The sequence below is a fragment of the Sebastes umbrosus genome, chromosome 6, assembly GCF_015220745.1.
Source record: "Sebastes umbrosus isolate fSebUmb1 chromosome 6, fSebUmb1.pri, whole genome shotgun sequence".
Lineage (NCBI taxonomy): Eukaryota > Metazoa > Chordata > Actinopteri > Perciformes > Sebastidae > Sebastes > Sebastes umbrosus.
In genome coordinates this window covers 13,441,452-13,455,518 of record NC_051274.1, presented here as the reverse complement: position 1 = coordinate 13,455,518, position 14,067 = coordinate 13,441,452, and the positions used below count along the sequence as shown (strand labels likewise).

The following is a 14,067-nucleotide window of genomic DNA, read 5'->3' as shown; positions in this document are numbered from 1 at the left end:
GGAGCCAATACACACCATCGGTTGCTAGGAAACCATTTGAGCATTTTTTTTTTTCCCCCAGGGGCAGACGTTTGATTATCCATTTGTATGGTGTGTGCACGTGTGTGTATGTGTGTATAGAGGCCAGTGTGTGTGTGTCTCCAGAGAGAGGTCTTGCCAAGCTGAGCTCTGGGGCTGCTCCAGTATCCAGCCCAGTAATAATAATGAGCCCCTCACCATGCTTGACAGAGCACACAGGCTCAGCAGTCCTGTGGCCGTTGCTGTTGTCACTGTGTGTAAGTCTCTTGACGCATGTGTGGTGTAGTACATATCTACATATATGTGCATTTATGCTCTGCTAGTTTGTGCTCGACCGGGTTTGTTTTCTGTCACAACCTCAACAGTTGTTGTCGATGCTGACAACCAGCGGCGGCGTTATCTATTGTTTTTCAGCGGGCCATTGCAGGAGCAGATAGTGGCCAGGTTTGGACTGTCTTGCTGCTGGACACACATTAGTCCTCCCGGTGACTCCCTGTTTAGAAATGCACCAGCACATCTCCCCCTGGCTGCTCCTGTGAAGTCCCGATTCGCTCACACACGGGCAGAGGCACATAAATAGCACGCCTTGTCGACTGACACGGGGGAGGCGGGGGGTTTGGGAGACGACGCACACAAACAAATCAGACTCGGCGCTGATATGAAAGGGAGCGAGAGCAGAAGAGAGAGAGATGGCATTAGCTGTGTTTTCCTCCTCCAAATGAATTGCGCCGTGCCCCTAGGAGGAAATGATGAAAATGAGAGACTCAGAGGAAGACAGAGAGGTTATTTTGAGGTGGGGGACAAAAGGAAAGTGAGTGGTTAAATCCTCCCTGTGTGTCTGAGCTCAGTAACTTCCTTTACCTCCTTTTATTCCAGTGTGACTTGTGTCACCTGGATGGCCGCTGAATATTAGGATCAGCGCCACAGGCTCAGCCGAGGCCATTATGGCAGCAGGATGGGATCCTGATGGCCCTTTCTCAGCTTGCCCCTGGGCGGCGTGGCCTCTCACTTGGGACCACCACAACTAATGGAGAGGGTAGTGTGCTCTGAAAAGGGCCTTAGGAAGAATAAGTAGGCTGTAAACTGTGAGTTGAGTTGTGGCAGCTAAAGGGGCTTCAATGCCTCAGTGCCCGGCTTACCGCCTGACTTACTGCCTGCCTGCCTGCTTTGGCATCCAGTACGCTCCTCCATATTCAGCCTCTGAATTCTGGCCTTTTGCACTTTTATTGTAATGCATGCAGATGCTTGGCACAGCAACAAACACACTCCACCTTTTTTTTTACCGTGGTGCACTGCACAAATAAAATATTTCAAAGCGGGGAGGAGCCCCACTCGCAAAAATAGAGGAGCACTCTCTTGCGTACTCCCTCTCAGACATGTGGAAATGCACTCACATATCTGCACAATTACACACACAGGCGCACAAACACGTGCACGCATACAGTACACACAGACTCGCGTTCCCCCACCCAGAGTGAAGCAGTTCTGCCCCTCTAAGCTGAGTTATTTAAAGCCCCGCTCTCAACTCCATCGGAGTGATTATGTGCTCCTGAATTAAACATCACAGGCCTCAGCCCCTGGCTTCCTCCAAAACACGCTCAAACATGCTGGCCTCTTCCTGTTCCTCAAAAGTTTCGAGTTCTGCCTTTCATATCTCCCAGCCCGTGCACTAGGTAGTAGAGGTAAAGAGGTGGAGTGTGAATCTTCCCCCTAAATCAGGATCCCCTGCTGGGCTGTGCTCTGTCATCCCCTCTCACAGACCTTGGACGAAGGCAATTCGTATTAAGAAACCCTCTGTAAACTGGCTCTTACCCCTGGATTGGTACCCACCCCCGGGCATCGTTTTAGTCTGGCACTCAGGCAGCGTTGTAGTTGGTGGAGAGCCGGGTGCAGTAGAGGGTGAACTGTAGCAGTTAAGTTGAGCGTTGACTCCAGACACCCCTATTAGGGTGTCTGTATTCTAAACTGGGAACATTTAAACAACAAGTTTGTCATGGAGGACCCAGAGAGAGAGAGAGCGAGAGGAGAGGAAAGCAGGTTCACATGGGGAATTGCTCCGCTACCTAGACAGGAGCTTCGGGCTGTTTGCTGCCTTTTTTGGGAGAGTTTGACGTGGGGTTTTGTTTACCTCGGTGTGTGTGTGTGTGTGTGTGTGTGTGTTCATGTACTGCACCGTGTGTGTCTGTGCTTTCTGCACGAGGCAAGGCACCAGCCAGCCCACCCCCACATTCCAAAACACGCCCGTCGGCAGTGAGCCATAAAGGTTTCCAAACAAAAAAGCAAGAAGTCGTGTGCCTCGTGGAGGTGAACTCGCAGCACCACAGAGGCAGTTGACCTTGAAATGAGCAGCGGTGTTTGGGGACAGGCGGGGGAGGTCGGTGTTTAAGAGTGCAACCTCGGTGCCAGAGGCCAGGAGGCTGCCTAATGACTGGCACCCCATGCCATCCATCACTATGCCACCGCCAGGGCAACTGCCCCCGCATAGCCGAGAGGGCACAGCCTTAATAACCCCGCGCGCCCGCTCGGTGGACCGCAGCACGCGACATGAAACACATATAGTACACAGGCAATTCTGTAGCTATGTTCACGAAGTTACACAGACATATGCAGAGATGCACACCAGATTCTAAAACGCATTGTGAGCACAGACAGCATGAATATGCAGTCAAAATATAGCAGATCCACTCAGACTCACAGCTCATTGCACTGCTCATTCCGCATGCATACTGATGTACGTACGCCAACCGACGTACAGAACAGAAATATGCCTCTAGACACACATTCACACACTATTTATAATTTAATGTAGGCAGACGCAAATACATAAAGGCACGGATACATCCACAAATACACCACCACACGCACCTCCCCTCTGTATTTACGCCTTGATGCTGAATGTTTGTGACAAAACAATTGACTGTTCCTGCTTTCATGATGTTTTGTATTGAAACGGATATCCCCGTAGCCCGCTAGTTCAATTCTCCCATGAAGGACTGTCTCATTCCTTTCCTCCTTTTGCTTATTTTCCCCTTCCTCGGAGTAAAAGTCCCATACCTGAGTCCCTGCTCTTTCCTTCAGTGTGACAGTAGGCTTTGAAGCCCCCAGTTCCTGGGTGTGGGTTATTTTATCAGAGAGGAACAAGGTTTCCTCCCGCACTCCGCGGCTCATCCGCGTCGCACGGAGCATCCCCTCTCAATTAAGATCCTTTCATGTTAATGGTGTTCTTATCGCTCCTGTGCACGGGGTTGTGAAAGCGAGGCCTACTATAGTAGAGTACAACCGCGGAGCAGAGCCGCCTGCCTGGCTATGTAAGAGCCGTTGCTCTCATCCTTCTCTGTCTCTGTCTTTCCATGTATCTCTTTGTCGAGCTCGGCCTTTTCCCCTCGTTCTCCGTCTCCTAATGAGCTATGGCGGGCTGCTGGAGTAGCGGCTACATGGAGGTGTTCCAAGAGAGCGGCGGAGGGTCACGGGGACTTAACGAGACAGCGGACACATTACTTGACCACTCGTACCGGACTCCACCAATAGATGTGCTGCTTTGTACTCAAGTCTCAGTTAGTTATATCTCAGCATTCACTACCTCACATTCAGCACAAAGTAGAAGGTCATTGTATCCGTCTCCGCCGACATCCAGCTCCGTCTCTGTGTCTTCAGCTCCATTAGCGACTCTCTCTCTCTCTCTCTCATCCTCTCCCTCCTCGTGTTTTGGAGTAGAACAGGGTGTATGACTTCAGGACGAGGTAGGCAGTCACTGAGAGATCGTAGGAGCACTGGCTGCCTCGGAGTGCGTGGGTGCCAGAGAAACCTGTTGCCTGGCTACAACAGCACCTTTATCCTCCGGTTGCGATGGCGATGTCCTGCGTATGCGTGTATGCGCGTGCGTACGATTTTGGCACACCAACTTTTTCATGCGTGGCTCGTGAACGCGTGTGCACGACTAGTGTGTTCTTTTCTATGTGCATGCATGCCTTTGTATGCTGATGTGTTTGTGTGAGAGAGAGAGAGAGAGAGAGAGAGCGGTGGAAGGAGGGGTATGAAGGCGCTCCGCCACCCACTCAGCAGGCCTTCCGCCCCCATGGCTGACTCCCCAAGACTCTGCTAGTAATTAGCTCAACATCTATCCATCTGTTCTAGGGAGGCGCAGTAAACATTAACACAACACAGCAACATCAAAATGCTGGCTGGAGACACGCTACGTTTTACGTATGCATGATACGCTTTAAGAGGCTTTAACGTGGGGATGGTTGGCACACATGCTGACATGTATGTATTTATAGGCTTGAGCTCATAGTATCATACAAACAGAGCATCCTCACCCACATGCACACCACAGGCTCATGCAACAGTATCCCAGTCTTCCACTTCCGCTGTGGAAGCGAGGCTGGAAAGCCGCCCCGAGACCGGAGTGGGAAACCGGAGTGGAAACACAACCAAAAGACTACATTACACAATTAATCAATAAGTTAATGAGATCTCATTTTCTCCTGGAAAATAGTATCCTGGCACAAAAAAAAAGTTCCCCCCTCAGCCGCCGCCCCACCCCCCCCCCTCACCTCCCTTTACTCCCAACTCCTGATATTACACTGTGGAGAAGAAAAAAAAAGAAAGCCAGCCAGCAGGAAACTAAATTAAATTACCATCCTGATAGATTTATGTGATGCTTTACATTTTCATTGTGTTGTTTTTCCCTCTCAGAGTGGAAGTGTGGGCCCGAGTTGGGGGGAGAGAGAAGTGTTGTAAAGTTAGAAAGAGAGAAAGAAGCAAAACAAGATTGGGGAGGAAAAGAGAAGCGAAGGTTCCAGACAGACAGACAGATAGCAGATTATTGATAGTAAAAGCACAGAGACACAGATTACTTGTGTTTGGGGGAGCTCTAAGGCGGCCACATGGTGTCTTTCTTTGTGTGTGTGTGCGTGCATATATGTGTGAATAGGTAGGAAACAGCTGGAAGTGTGGGCGCTGGAAGACGGAGATGTTCGTAATCAACGTGTATGATTGTGTGTCTTGTGAGGATATATGTGTCTGTTACAGTATGCTAATGAGTTTGTCCTTGCTTAGTCTGTTTGTGTGTCTGTGCACATTCCCTCCCACGTGCACTCCCATGCATCCACATACAGTACGTTTATGCGTGATCATAATTGAATGAAGCCGTCTCCATTTGGCGCTCTCGTTCCAAGTGAAGATTGAGGGCATCTCTTAGCTATTGACACAGCTGGTGATGCCATCTGGGAGCATCATCACACGCCGCCCCGTGCCATCTCCATCCAAACAGGGCAGCAGTCGTCGCACTAGTGTCCATACCAATGACAGGGGACAAGGAAAGCAGCGAGGTAACATACTGCGGTGTCCAGCTCCAGCTTCTGGCGGAAGCGTTGAAGGGGGGAGGTCATCTGTGTCCTCTCTGCTTTACATCCGCTTTGTTCCTGTTCCACTACGGGAGATAGATGTGGCTGCTATAAACACATTGAGATGCTAGTGTAGTTGTTGTTGGTATGGTTTCCAAAAGAAGTGATTGTTTCTTTGGATGTGTTTTGCCCCCAACCACACCCCTGTCTGATGAAAGGGGAGAAGGAGAGAGGGAGGGAGACGGGGGTGGGGGGGCTGTAGTCGTAGATTAATGGTACACACTGAGAGGGAGCACAGACCTACAGTAGCAGCGCCCTGATTTATTTGCCACTTAGTACTGATGAAGCTTCAAACCGCAGTCACACACACGTGTTGTCACGGCATTTTTCTCCATCAAGGTCTTTGTTGGTTCGTCGATTCTTTGCGTCTTGTTTAGCTGCGAGTGCATGCGTGTGAGTTTTCAGACATCTGATGACAATTTTTCTTCCATATACTGTATACCTGCTTATATCTGGCTGCCTACAGGTCAGTTATAATCGGTGCAGCTTTTATTTGTATCCCATGTGTAACGGAGGGATATTGTCATATATTTGTGTGTTAAGTGGTCGGGTCTAGAAGGTAACCTGCAAACTGCGAAATCTGATCTGAGATCTTAGAAAACTCCTGCGAGACTCACTGCCCGACGACCTATCCTAACTTTAACAACTCAACATCAATGCCTTACCTTAACTATTCAAGATCAATGCCTTACCTTAACTATTCAACATCAATGCCTTACCTTAACAATTCAACATCAATGCCATACCTTAACTATTCAACATCAATGCCTTACCTTAACAATTCAACATCAATGCCTCACCTTAACTATTCAACATCAATGCCTTACCTTAACAATTCAACATCAATGCCTTACCTTAACTATTCAAGATCAATGCCTCACCTTAACAATTCAACATCAATGCCATACCTTAACTATTCAAGGTCAATGCCTTACCTTTACTATTCAACATCAATGCCTTACCTTAACTATTCAAGATCAATGCCTCACCTTAACAATTCAACATCAATGCCATACCTTAACTATTCAAGGTCAATGCCTTACCTTTACTATTCAACATCAATGCCTTACCTTAACTATTCAAGATCAATGCCTCACCTTAACAATTCAACATCAATGCCATACCTTAACTATTCAAGGTCAATGCCTTACCTTTACTATTCAACATCAATGCCTAACCTTAACTATTCAACATCAATGCCTAACCTTAACTATTCAACATCAATGCCTAACCTTAACAATTCAACATCAATGCCTTACCTTTAATATTCAACATCAATACCTTACCTTAAATATTCAACATCATTGCCTTACCTTAAATATTCAACATCATTGCCTTACCTTAAATATTCAACATCAATGCCTAACCTTAACAATTCAACATCAATGCCTTACCTTTAATATTCAACATCAATGCCTTACCTTAACAATTCAACATCAATGCCTTACCTTAACTATTCAAGATTAGTGCCTTCCTTAACTATTCAACATCAATGCCTTACCTCAACTATTCAAGATCAATGTCTAACATTAACTATTTGAGATCAATGCCTTACCTTAACTATTCAAGACCAATGCCTTACCTTAACAATTCAACATCAATGCCTTACCTTAACTATTCAAGATCAATGCCTAACCTTAACTATTCAAGGTCAATGCCTAACCTTAACTATTCAAGGTCAATGCCTAACCTTTACTATTCAAGATCAATGCCTAACCTTAACTATTCAAGATCAATGCCTAACCTTAACTATTCAAGGTCAATGCCTTACCTTAACTATTCAAGACCAATGCCTAACCTTAACTATTCAACATCAATGCCTTACCTTAACTATTCAAGATGAATGCCTAACCTTAACTATTCAAGATTAGTTTCTTCCTTAACTATTCAACATCAACATTAACTATTCGAGATCAATGCCTTACCCTAACCATTCTGCGAGAGTTTCCCCAACTTGCGGGTTTCCTTCTACACACTGCCGTGTTAAGTTTGTGTGGGCTTCATGGCACCCGGATGTTTGTAATAAATTGGAAGCAATAAGGACTGAAACGGGGAGCATTCCTCATGTGAGCCCTCTTCGTGCTCAGTAATCAAAGCTTTTCATTATTACAGAAGTGAATTGATGTTTATTCACACCAGCACCAGCATTCCTTTAAACGCCACCTATTATTCATAAGCTGTCAATTTAGGGAATTTGCCGAGGTAACCCGGTAACAATTTGCGGGCGGCAAATTGTTGAGTTTTGACTTGGTAAATACAGGCGGAGTTAATTGAGGGCATCAGCTCACCATGTGGGAGGACTTGACAAAATGCCATAAGTGTGTTACACGAGCACACGTTGTAATTATCGCACATATGTATACACATCCAAGCACACACACACATTTGGCGATACAGTTCTGTCACATAATGAGTGAGATTATTGCAGATCTCTGCAGATTTTTTTTTTCTGCTCCCTGGTTGTTCATTTACTCCTCTGTTCTTAGGCTCTGTTGTGTGAATGGGAGGGTTACCATCCAGTGTTCAGCGACATTTTGCTTCTCACCAACCAGCTGTCATGTTCCACACAAAAGCCCTCACAGCTGAGCCCCAGTATCTATGTGTCACTACCACTCATTTACAGTATATCTTCAAGAAACCACGCTCTTATCCCTGAAGTCATCTCGTCTAACCTCCCCCATTCCCCTCTCTCTCTCTCTCTCTCTCTGCGTCCCCCACAGAACCCTGATATCGTGCTCGTCCATTATTTGAATGTTCCAGCCATCGAGGATTGCGGTAAACCATGTGGTCCGATCCTGTGCTCCATCAACACAGACAAGAAGGAGTGGGCCAAGTGGACGAAGGAGGAGCTGATCGGCCAGCTCAAGCCCATGTGTGAGTATTCAGAACTCTGCGTTCATCAGTCTCCACTTTGATTCACAACCTTTAATATAAACAGTCACTGTCTCCCTTCTAAAAAGGCCTTAATGGTCTTTATATGTCTACATGCATGGGGAGGCTAAACATAGTGCTTGTTGTTTTCGTCTGAGGATGTAATGTCGGGTCCTATTTGCTGACAGCTGGCACACTAAGTGCCTTCAGCACCTCAGTCAGAGAGCATCTTCGGCCACACTGTTACATGAGTGTGTGTGCCTCTTCCTGGAGCCGTCTGCTAGTGAGGGGTCAAAGTTCAGCTCTTCCCCGAGACCTCTGGCACCACTCTGGCCGGGTTGAGAGCGTGCCTCCTCTCTGGCTCAGGAAGGAAGTCAAGGCAGAGGTGGGCAACAAGCTGGTTATTGATTCATGTTAGTGCGTGGGAGCAAGAATGTCTGACTCACCAGAAATTCCCCCCCTCCACCCTTTCTCTCTCTTTCTTTCTGCCCCTTCAATGGATTGATCCCTCCCTGTTGTTATCAGCTTTACTAATGCTCTGCGAGGTGCACTATGTGTTTTTTTACGAGTCTCCAGACCTGCCCAAAGATTGAGGTAATGTTTTGGAAAAAGTCAGGGTTTGTCTGATGATGATAATAGCCAAATGGGGACCTTGTGGGAGCATTGAAAATCTTTCAGACAGCTGTTAAGATACCTTTTAACAACCACGCTGTGATTCGGGGTGTGTGCCTGGCAGGGGCCAGCAAGCAGGGCTGTGACTGATATTCCGATGGCCAATTATTGGAGATGTGGCCAGGTAAAGAGGAACGTGTCAGCAGCTTTACAAGCACACACACGCGTGCTGGCTGCATACTGACAAGGCAGACCATCATCACTGAGGTCTTCTTGGTTATATTGTTATCCTCCTCGCTGCTCTGCTCGCCATCACTTTCAGGACATATTTAAACATAAAGCCTTACCTCAGGACAGCTACTGAACAACTACAGTATTCATTAGATCTGTGGCTTAATGTATAAAAAAAAAAAAAAAACACCATTTGCAGTAATGCGTAAAGTCATTAACTTTGGGAGTTGTTGGGACAAAGAGGGTGAGAGTGTGAGATGCCTCCTAGCTGTCAGGCTACATGAGGGGGCTACATAAAGAGTAAAAAAAAACCTCTCCTGCTTTCTGTCTTTTTGCTTTCTATCTTTCTTCTACCCTCTATTCTTTCTCTCTTTCTCCTGGAGCTGCACGCATGTCAACACAAGCTCAGCGATGGAGCAACATTGCCACCTAGTGGTCGTGTGAGATAGCAGCACCCCATCCCATAGTAGGGAGTGATGAAGCCATGCTGTATTATCCATGCATTATTTAATTGTAAATTATACATTAGCTCTTAACATACAGTGCATCTATTCCCAGACTGACCTATATCTTAGAAAACTTGCATCTCTTACAGGTATGTTTTTTTGCATTGCACAGGAATGTTATCATGTGTGCAGTGCAATGGATTTTTTTTTTTTTTTTGCAACAGCAGAACTTCCTCAGAGGTTGTATAGATAAACTATCAGGACATATTTCCATTTCTCCTTTATCGGGAATGTGCAAAAGCATCAAACTTTGTAGTTTGAGTACAGAATGCAAGATTGCAGGAGTGTGCAGCACACTCTGTTTGACACTGGGTCATGTGCGGTAGGTATGTGTGGCTGTATGTTAGGAGATTGTTCTTATAGATATATGTAATGATGATGGTTGCTATTTCACAAGCAGATTTTTCGTCAGCGCGCAAACCCTTTAGTTTAATGTCAAATAGTTATTTTTCCAGAGAATTGGCAACTTTTTGCGATATAATTGCCCTCTTCCGTCTTCCCTTTTGTTATTCTCCTCACGATATTTCAGCGCGCAAACCGTTTGACACCTCTAATGATACGAAAAAAAAACAACAAAGGAAAAATGTGGATTTCATGGATCAGTTGAGCTTATTCTGTCTCTCCCCACGACAAAAACACACACACACTCGTGCTCTCAGTGGCAAAAACTTTCACGTGCACGGACGCTCGCAGTTAAAATATAAGCCCTGTGAAACGTGGCCTTGTCTGACCTCGTGCTCCTTAACGCCCCGCGGTGTTTGATGAGAAAGCGAGGGAGTGAAGACGGGGGGGTAAGGGAGTGGCATCACTACTCAGTCACGCTACACTTCCATAGACAAGGCAGCCAGCTTGATTCACTCTTTGGGTCTAATGCTATAAGCGCGCGGCACTCTCCCCGGCTATGCCCCCAGCCTGCTGACAGATAGCGCATGAGCGGCTTTAACAAACACTCAGACAGACAGAGGGCCTGTCTCCAGGCTAGACAGATAGAGCCAGAGCCAGACAGGGCTGGCCATCATGTAAACTATTGTACCCCACTGTCCCATATAGCGCCCGATGGTGCAGGCAGAGGCAACCAGATGGGATGTGCGTGTGTCCTACAGATCAACTGTGTTTGTCATTACGGCTGCGTGATGCCGCTCCGTGACAGGACGCAGTCATCGGGATGATGATGTGACTGGGTTGCCGTTTGGTGTCTCTGCTTGTTGCTGCCACTGGGATTAAACCCAGTGGCGCTGCTCCTGTCATGTCTACTTTGGAACATAACCCTCAGTGAGAAGAGAGAGCAGACAAGGCAGGCAACTGTACGTCAACAACCCCAGAGCCTCCGGGGGTGACGCCCCGTCTCCATGAAGAGGGCTGAGGCATGGAGGGATCAGGGCGGAGGGGGAGACGAGATTGTTTGGACAAATAGGGATGGTACTGCATGGTGGATGTAAGCTGTTGCGTTAGGCTCTCGCTCTTTTGCTCTGTCACCGGTTTCTGAGTCAGATCAGCAGAACGGATGCTCTTCTGTTCTGTCCTGCAGCCTCCCTACTGGCTCTGTCACAGAAGGGGATTCATGGCAGCGTTTTTAGTATTCCTGTGGCCCCTATCATCTCTGTGTCAGTATTACTAGCATCATCTAATTTACACTGTTTGCATCACACACCATCAGGAGGTGAAACGGTGACTCGAGCCACGCTCTCTAATGGGATCTCCAGACAGACACAATTATTTGCGCGGTAATTACATCAGATGAAATGTCACATTTGGAGTCTTTTTTTTTCTTCCGCTCACTCACTCTTAACGCAGCAGTGGGTAGAAATGGAGCAAATGTGATTTGAAATAGTTATTTTTATAAAACCGTCACTATATCCTGACAGTAGTGCATGAGACAGCTAATCTGAAAAAAATCATGTGCCTCTGTGTCCTCCAGTGTCCTCACAGACCGGAGGGAAACAACCAATCAGAGCCGAGCTGGAGTCTGCTGTCTCTGAGCAGCTGTCAATCACTTGCAAACTCCGATCAAACGGTCAAACTAGGCAGCGTTGATCAAATATGAATCATCTTGTAGAAACATCTTGTAGTGCACTGTTTAACTGTAAAATAAGAACATTTTACAGTTAATCGGTGCACTACAAGATGTTTCTGAAAACATCTGAGGCGAGAAATAGGCATTACAGTGACAGAATATTGATTCATATTTGATCAGCACTGCCTAGTTTGACCATTTGATCGGAGTTCGGGAGTCATTGACAGCTGCCTTTGTTGAATGAACAGCCAATAGGAACACTCTCTCTCTCTGAAATGACCTGTGATTGGCCAAAGTCTCCCGTCACAAGCTAGATTTTTTTAAAGCCTGAAAACAGAGCCATGAGGAGGTACAGAAGTCTATTTTTCTCACAAAACACTTGAATTACAATATGCTGAAAGGTTATTTTGATTTTTGCCCAATGATGCCAAAAACATTCTGCCTACTGCGGCTTTAACAGCTGAACAAATCGGACTTCATAACAGATCAAAAATGAAAACTGTTTGAGTTTCCATAACCTGCCACAGTGAGTTGTCTGTGAGCGTCTGATCTCGGCGTGATCACAGCGGTTCTGCTGACATCTGCTGGTGACCGGCCTCTAATCTGACACAAGATCTTAAAGCTTTCAAGTTAGATCCCTATCACAGTCATCCAATCATGTTTCCCAGCTTTTTTCTCCACTTCGCCTCGACTAGCTCTGTCTTTAATCTGCATTACCCTCGCCCTCTTGCGCTGTTTTCATCTCCTTTTATCTCATACGCAAACAGACACGCACTAAGCAAATTCTCGCTGTTTTCTAAACCTGACTCTCTTTATCTCTCTCTCTCCTCTCCTCTCTCTCTCTCTGTTGCATATTTAACCGAAGGAGGTACTGAAGTGAAGGGAACTTGAATTAAAGCAGGCTTGATTTTGTTTGATAGTCTAAATATGCTCCGCTTCTCAAATATTACCTTTTTTTCCCGGTTGAGAGCCCCGAGCGCAGCAGCACTCAGCGGCGTCTCCCACCACCTTTCAGCCACTAAAACCACTATCTGTCTCATCAGAAAGTGGCGGCTGGTTAGCAAGTGGAGCGATGAAAAGTATTAGGAGTTGCTAGCGAGGTGTGACTGAAGCAGGGAGTGGAGCTTTACAGAAGAAAGCCTCTTTTTTTTTTCTCCTTGGTGCAGATCTAGCAGCAGCAGCAGCTAGGTGACGTTCCTCCCTAGAGGCTTTCCCTGTCAGAACAGAGTCATAGGTCGGGGTAAGAGTGGTGGGTGGAAGGATTGGGCTTGCTGTAACCTTCATCAGCACTCACAGAGGGGAGGCCACCGAGTGGCAACAGACACTGACACATGGGAGGCACAATAGAGAATGAGCAGTGCAGTACAGAGGGCACACAGTGTGGAGAGACTAGAGAAAAGCAGCTGCTCAATTCTGGAATAAGGAAACAGGACACACAGAGAAAAGATATTGGAACTATTATATACAGAATAGTTATATTGCAATTAGGGCTGTCATATTAAATATTTAATCGTATTAATAGCATTTAATACTCTTATCAGCATGGGAGTGGGCAAATATGCTTGCTTTATGCAAATGTATGTATATATTTATTATTAGAAATCAATTTACAACATAGAACAATGAAAAATATTGTTCAGAAACCCTCACCGGTACTGCAGTTAGCAAAAAAATTATATATAAGGTGAGAAGCCCACACCTATCCGACATCCAACATACATAACATGGCAAATTCAAGTCCAACAGGCAACAACAGCTGTCAGTGTGTCAGTGTCCTGACTTGACTATGACTTGCCCCAAAATTGTATGTGATTATCATAAAGTGGGCATGTCTGTAAAGGGGAGACTCGTGGTTACCCATAGAACCCATTTTCATTCACATATCTTGAGGTCAGAGGTCAAGGAACCCCTTTGAGAGTGGTCATTGCAGTTTTTCCTCGCCCAATCTGGAGCGTTATTTATCCTCCTTGGCAAAAAGCTACTATGACATGGTTGGTACCGATGGAATCCTTATGTTTTTTAGTTTCATATGATGCCGATATCTTCGCTAGCTTCAAAACTGAGCCCTCTACAACCTAAAAATCACAAGTTGCGTTAATGCGTTATTATCGAGTTAACTTTGACAGCCCTGATTTCAATATGAAGGGGAAGACATGATAGAGAGCGTGGTACATAAACATAATCAGAACCAAAGGTAGTGCCACTCTTCTACTAATGAAACTACTATACCATTTTACCGAGGCCGGTCATTGGTTTGTTTGTTTGGTTTGTTTCTTCAGGAAAAAACAAAAATATGAATTTCTCTATTGTACCATGGTTACTTTGACATGTTAGCGAGGTGACCGGTGAGCAGCATGATGTATCCTGGCAGACAGGGAGGGAGGGCAGAGGGTGGGGCGGGGGGCTGGCG

At 46.2% G+C, this 14,067-nt stretch overlaps 1 protein-coding gene across 9 annotated transcripts in view; it reads left to right on the top strand.

Annotated features, from left to right (window-relative positions):
* Positions 1-14,067, top strand: part of camta1a (calmodulin binding transcription activator 1a) — a 342,481-nt gene that overhangs the window by 289,035 nt on the left and 39,379 nt on the right. For all 9 annotated transcript variants that reach the window (XM_037771703.1, XM_037771698.1, XM_037771696.1 and 6 more), the window contains one exon: positions 8,144-8,297. In XM_037771703.1, coding sequence (XP_037627631.1) covers positions 8,144-8,297 — 154 coding nt within the window. The remainder of the gene's footprint in view (positions 1-8,143; positions 8,298-14,067) is intronic.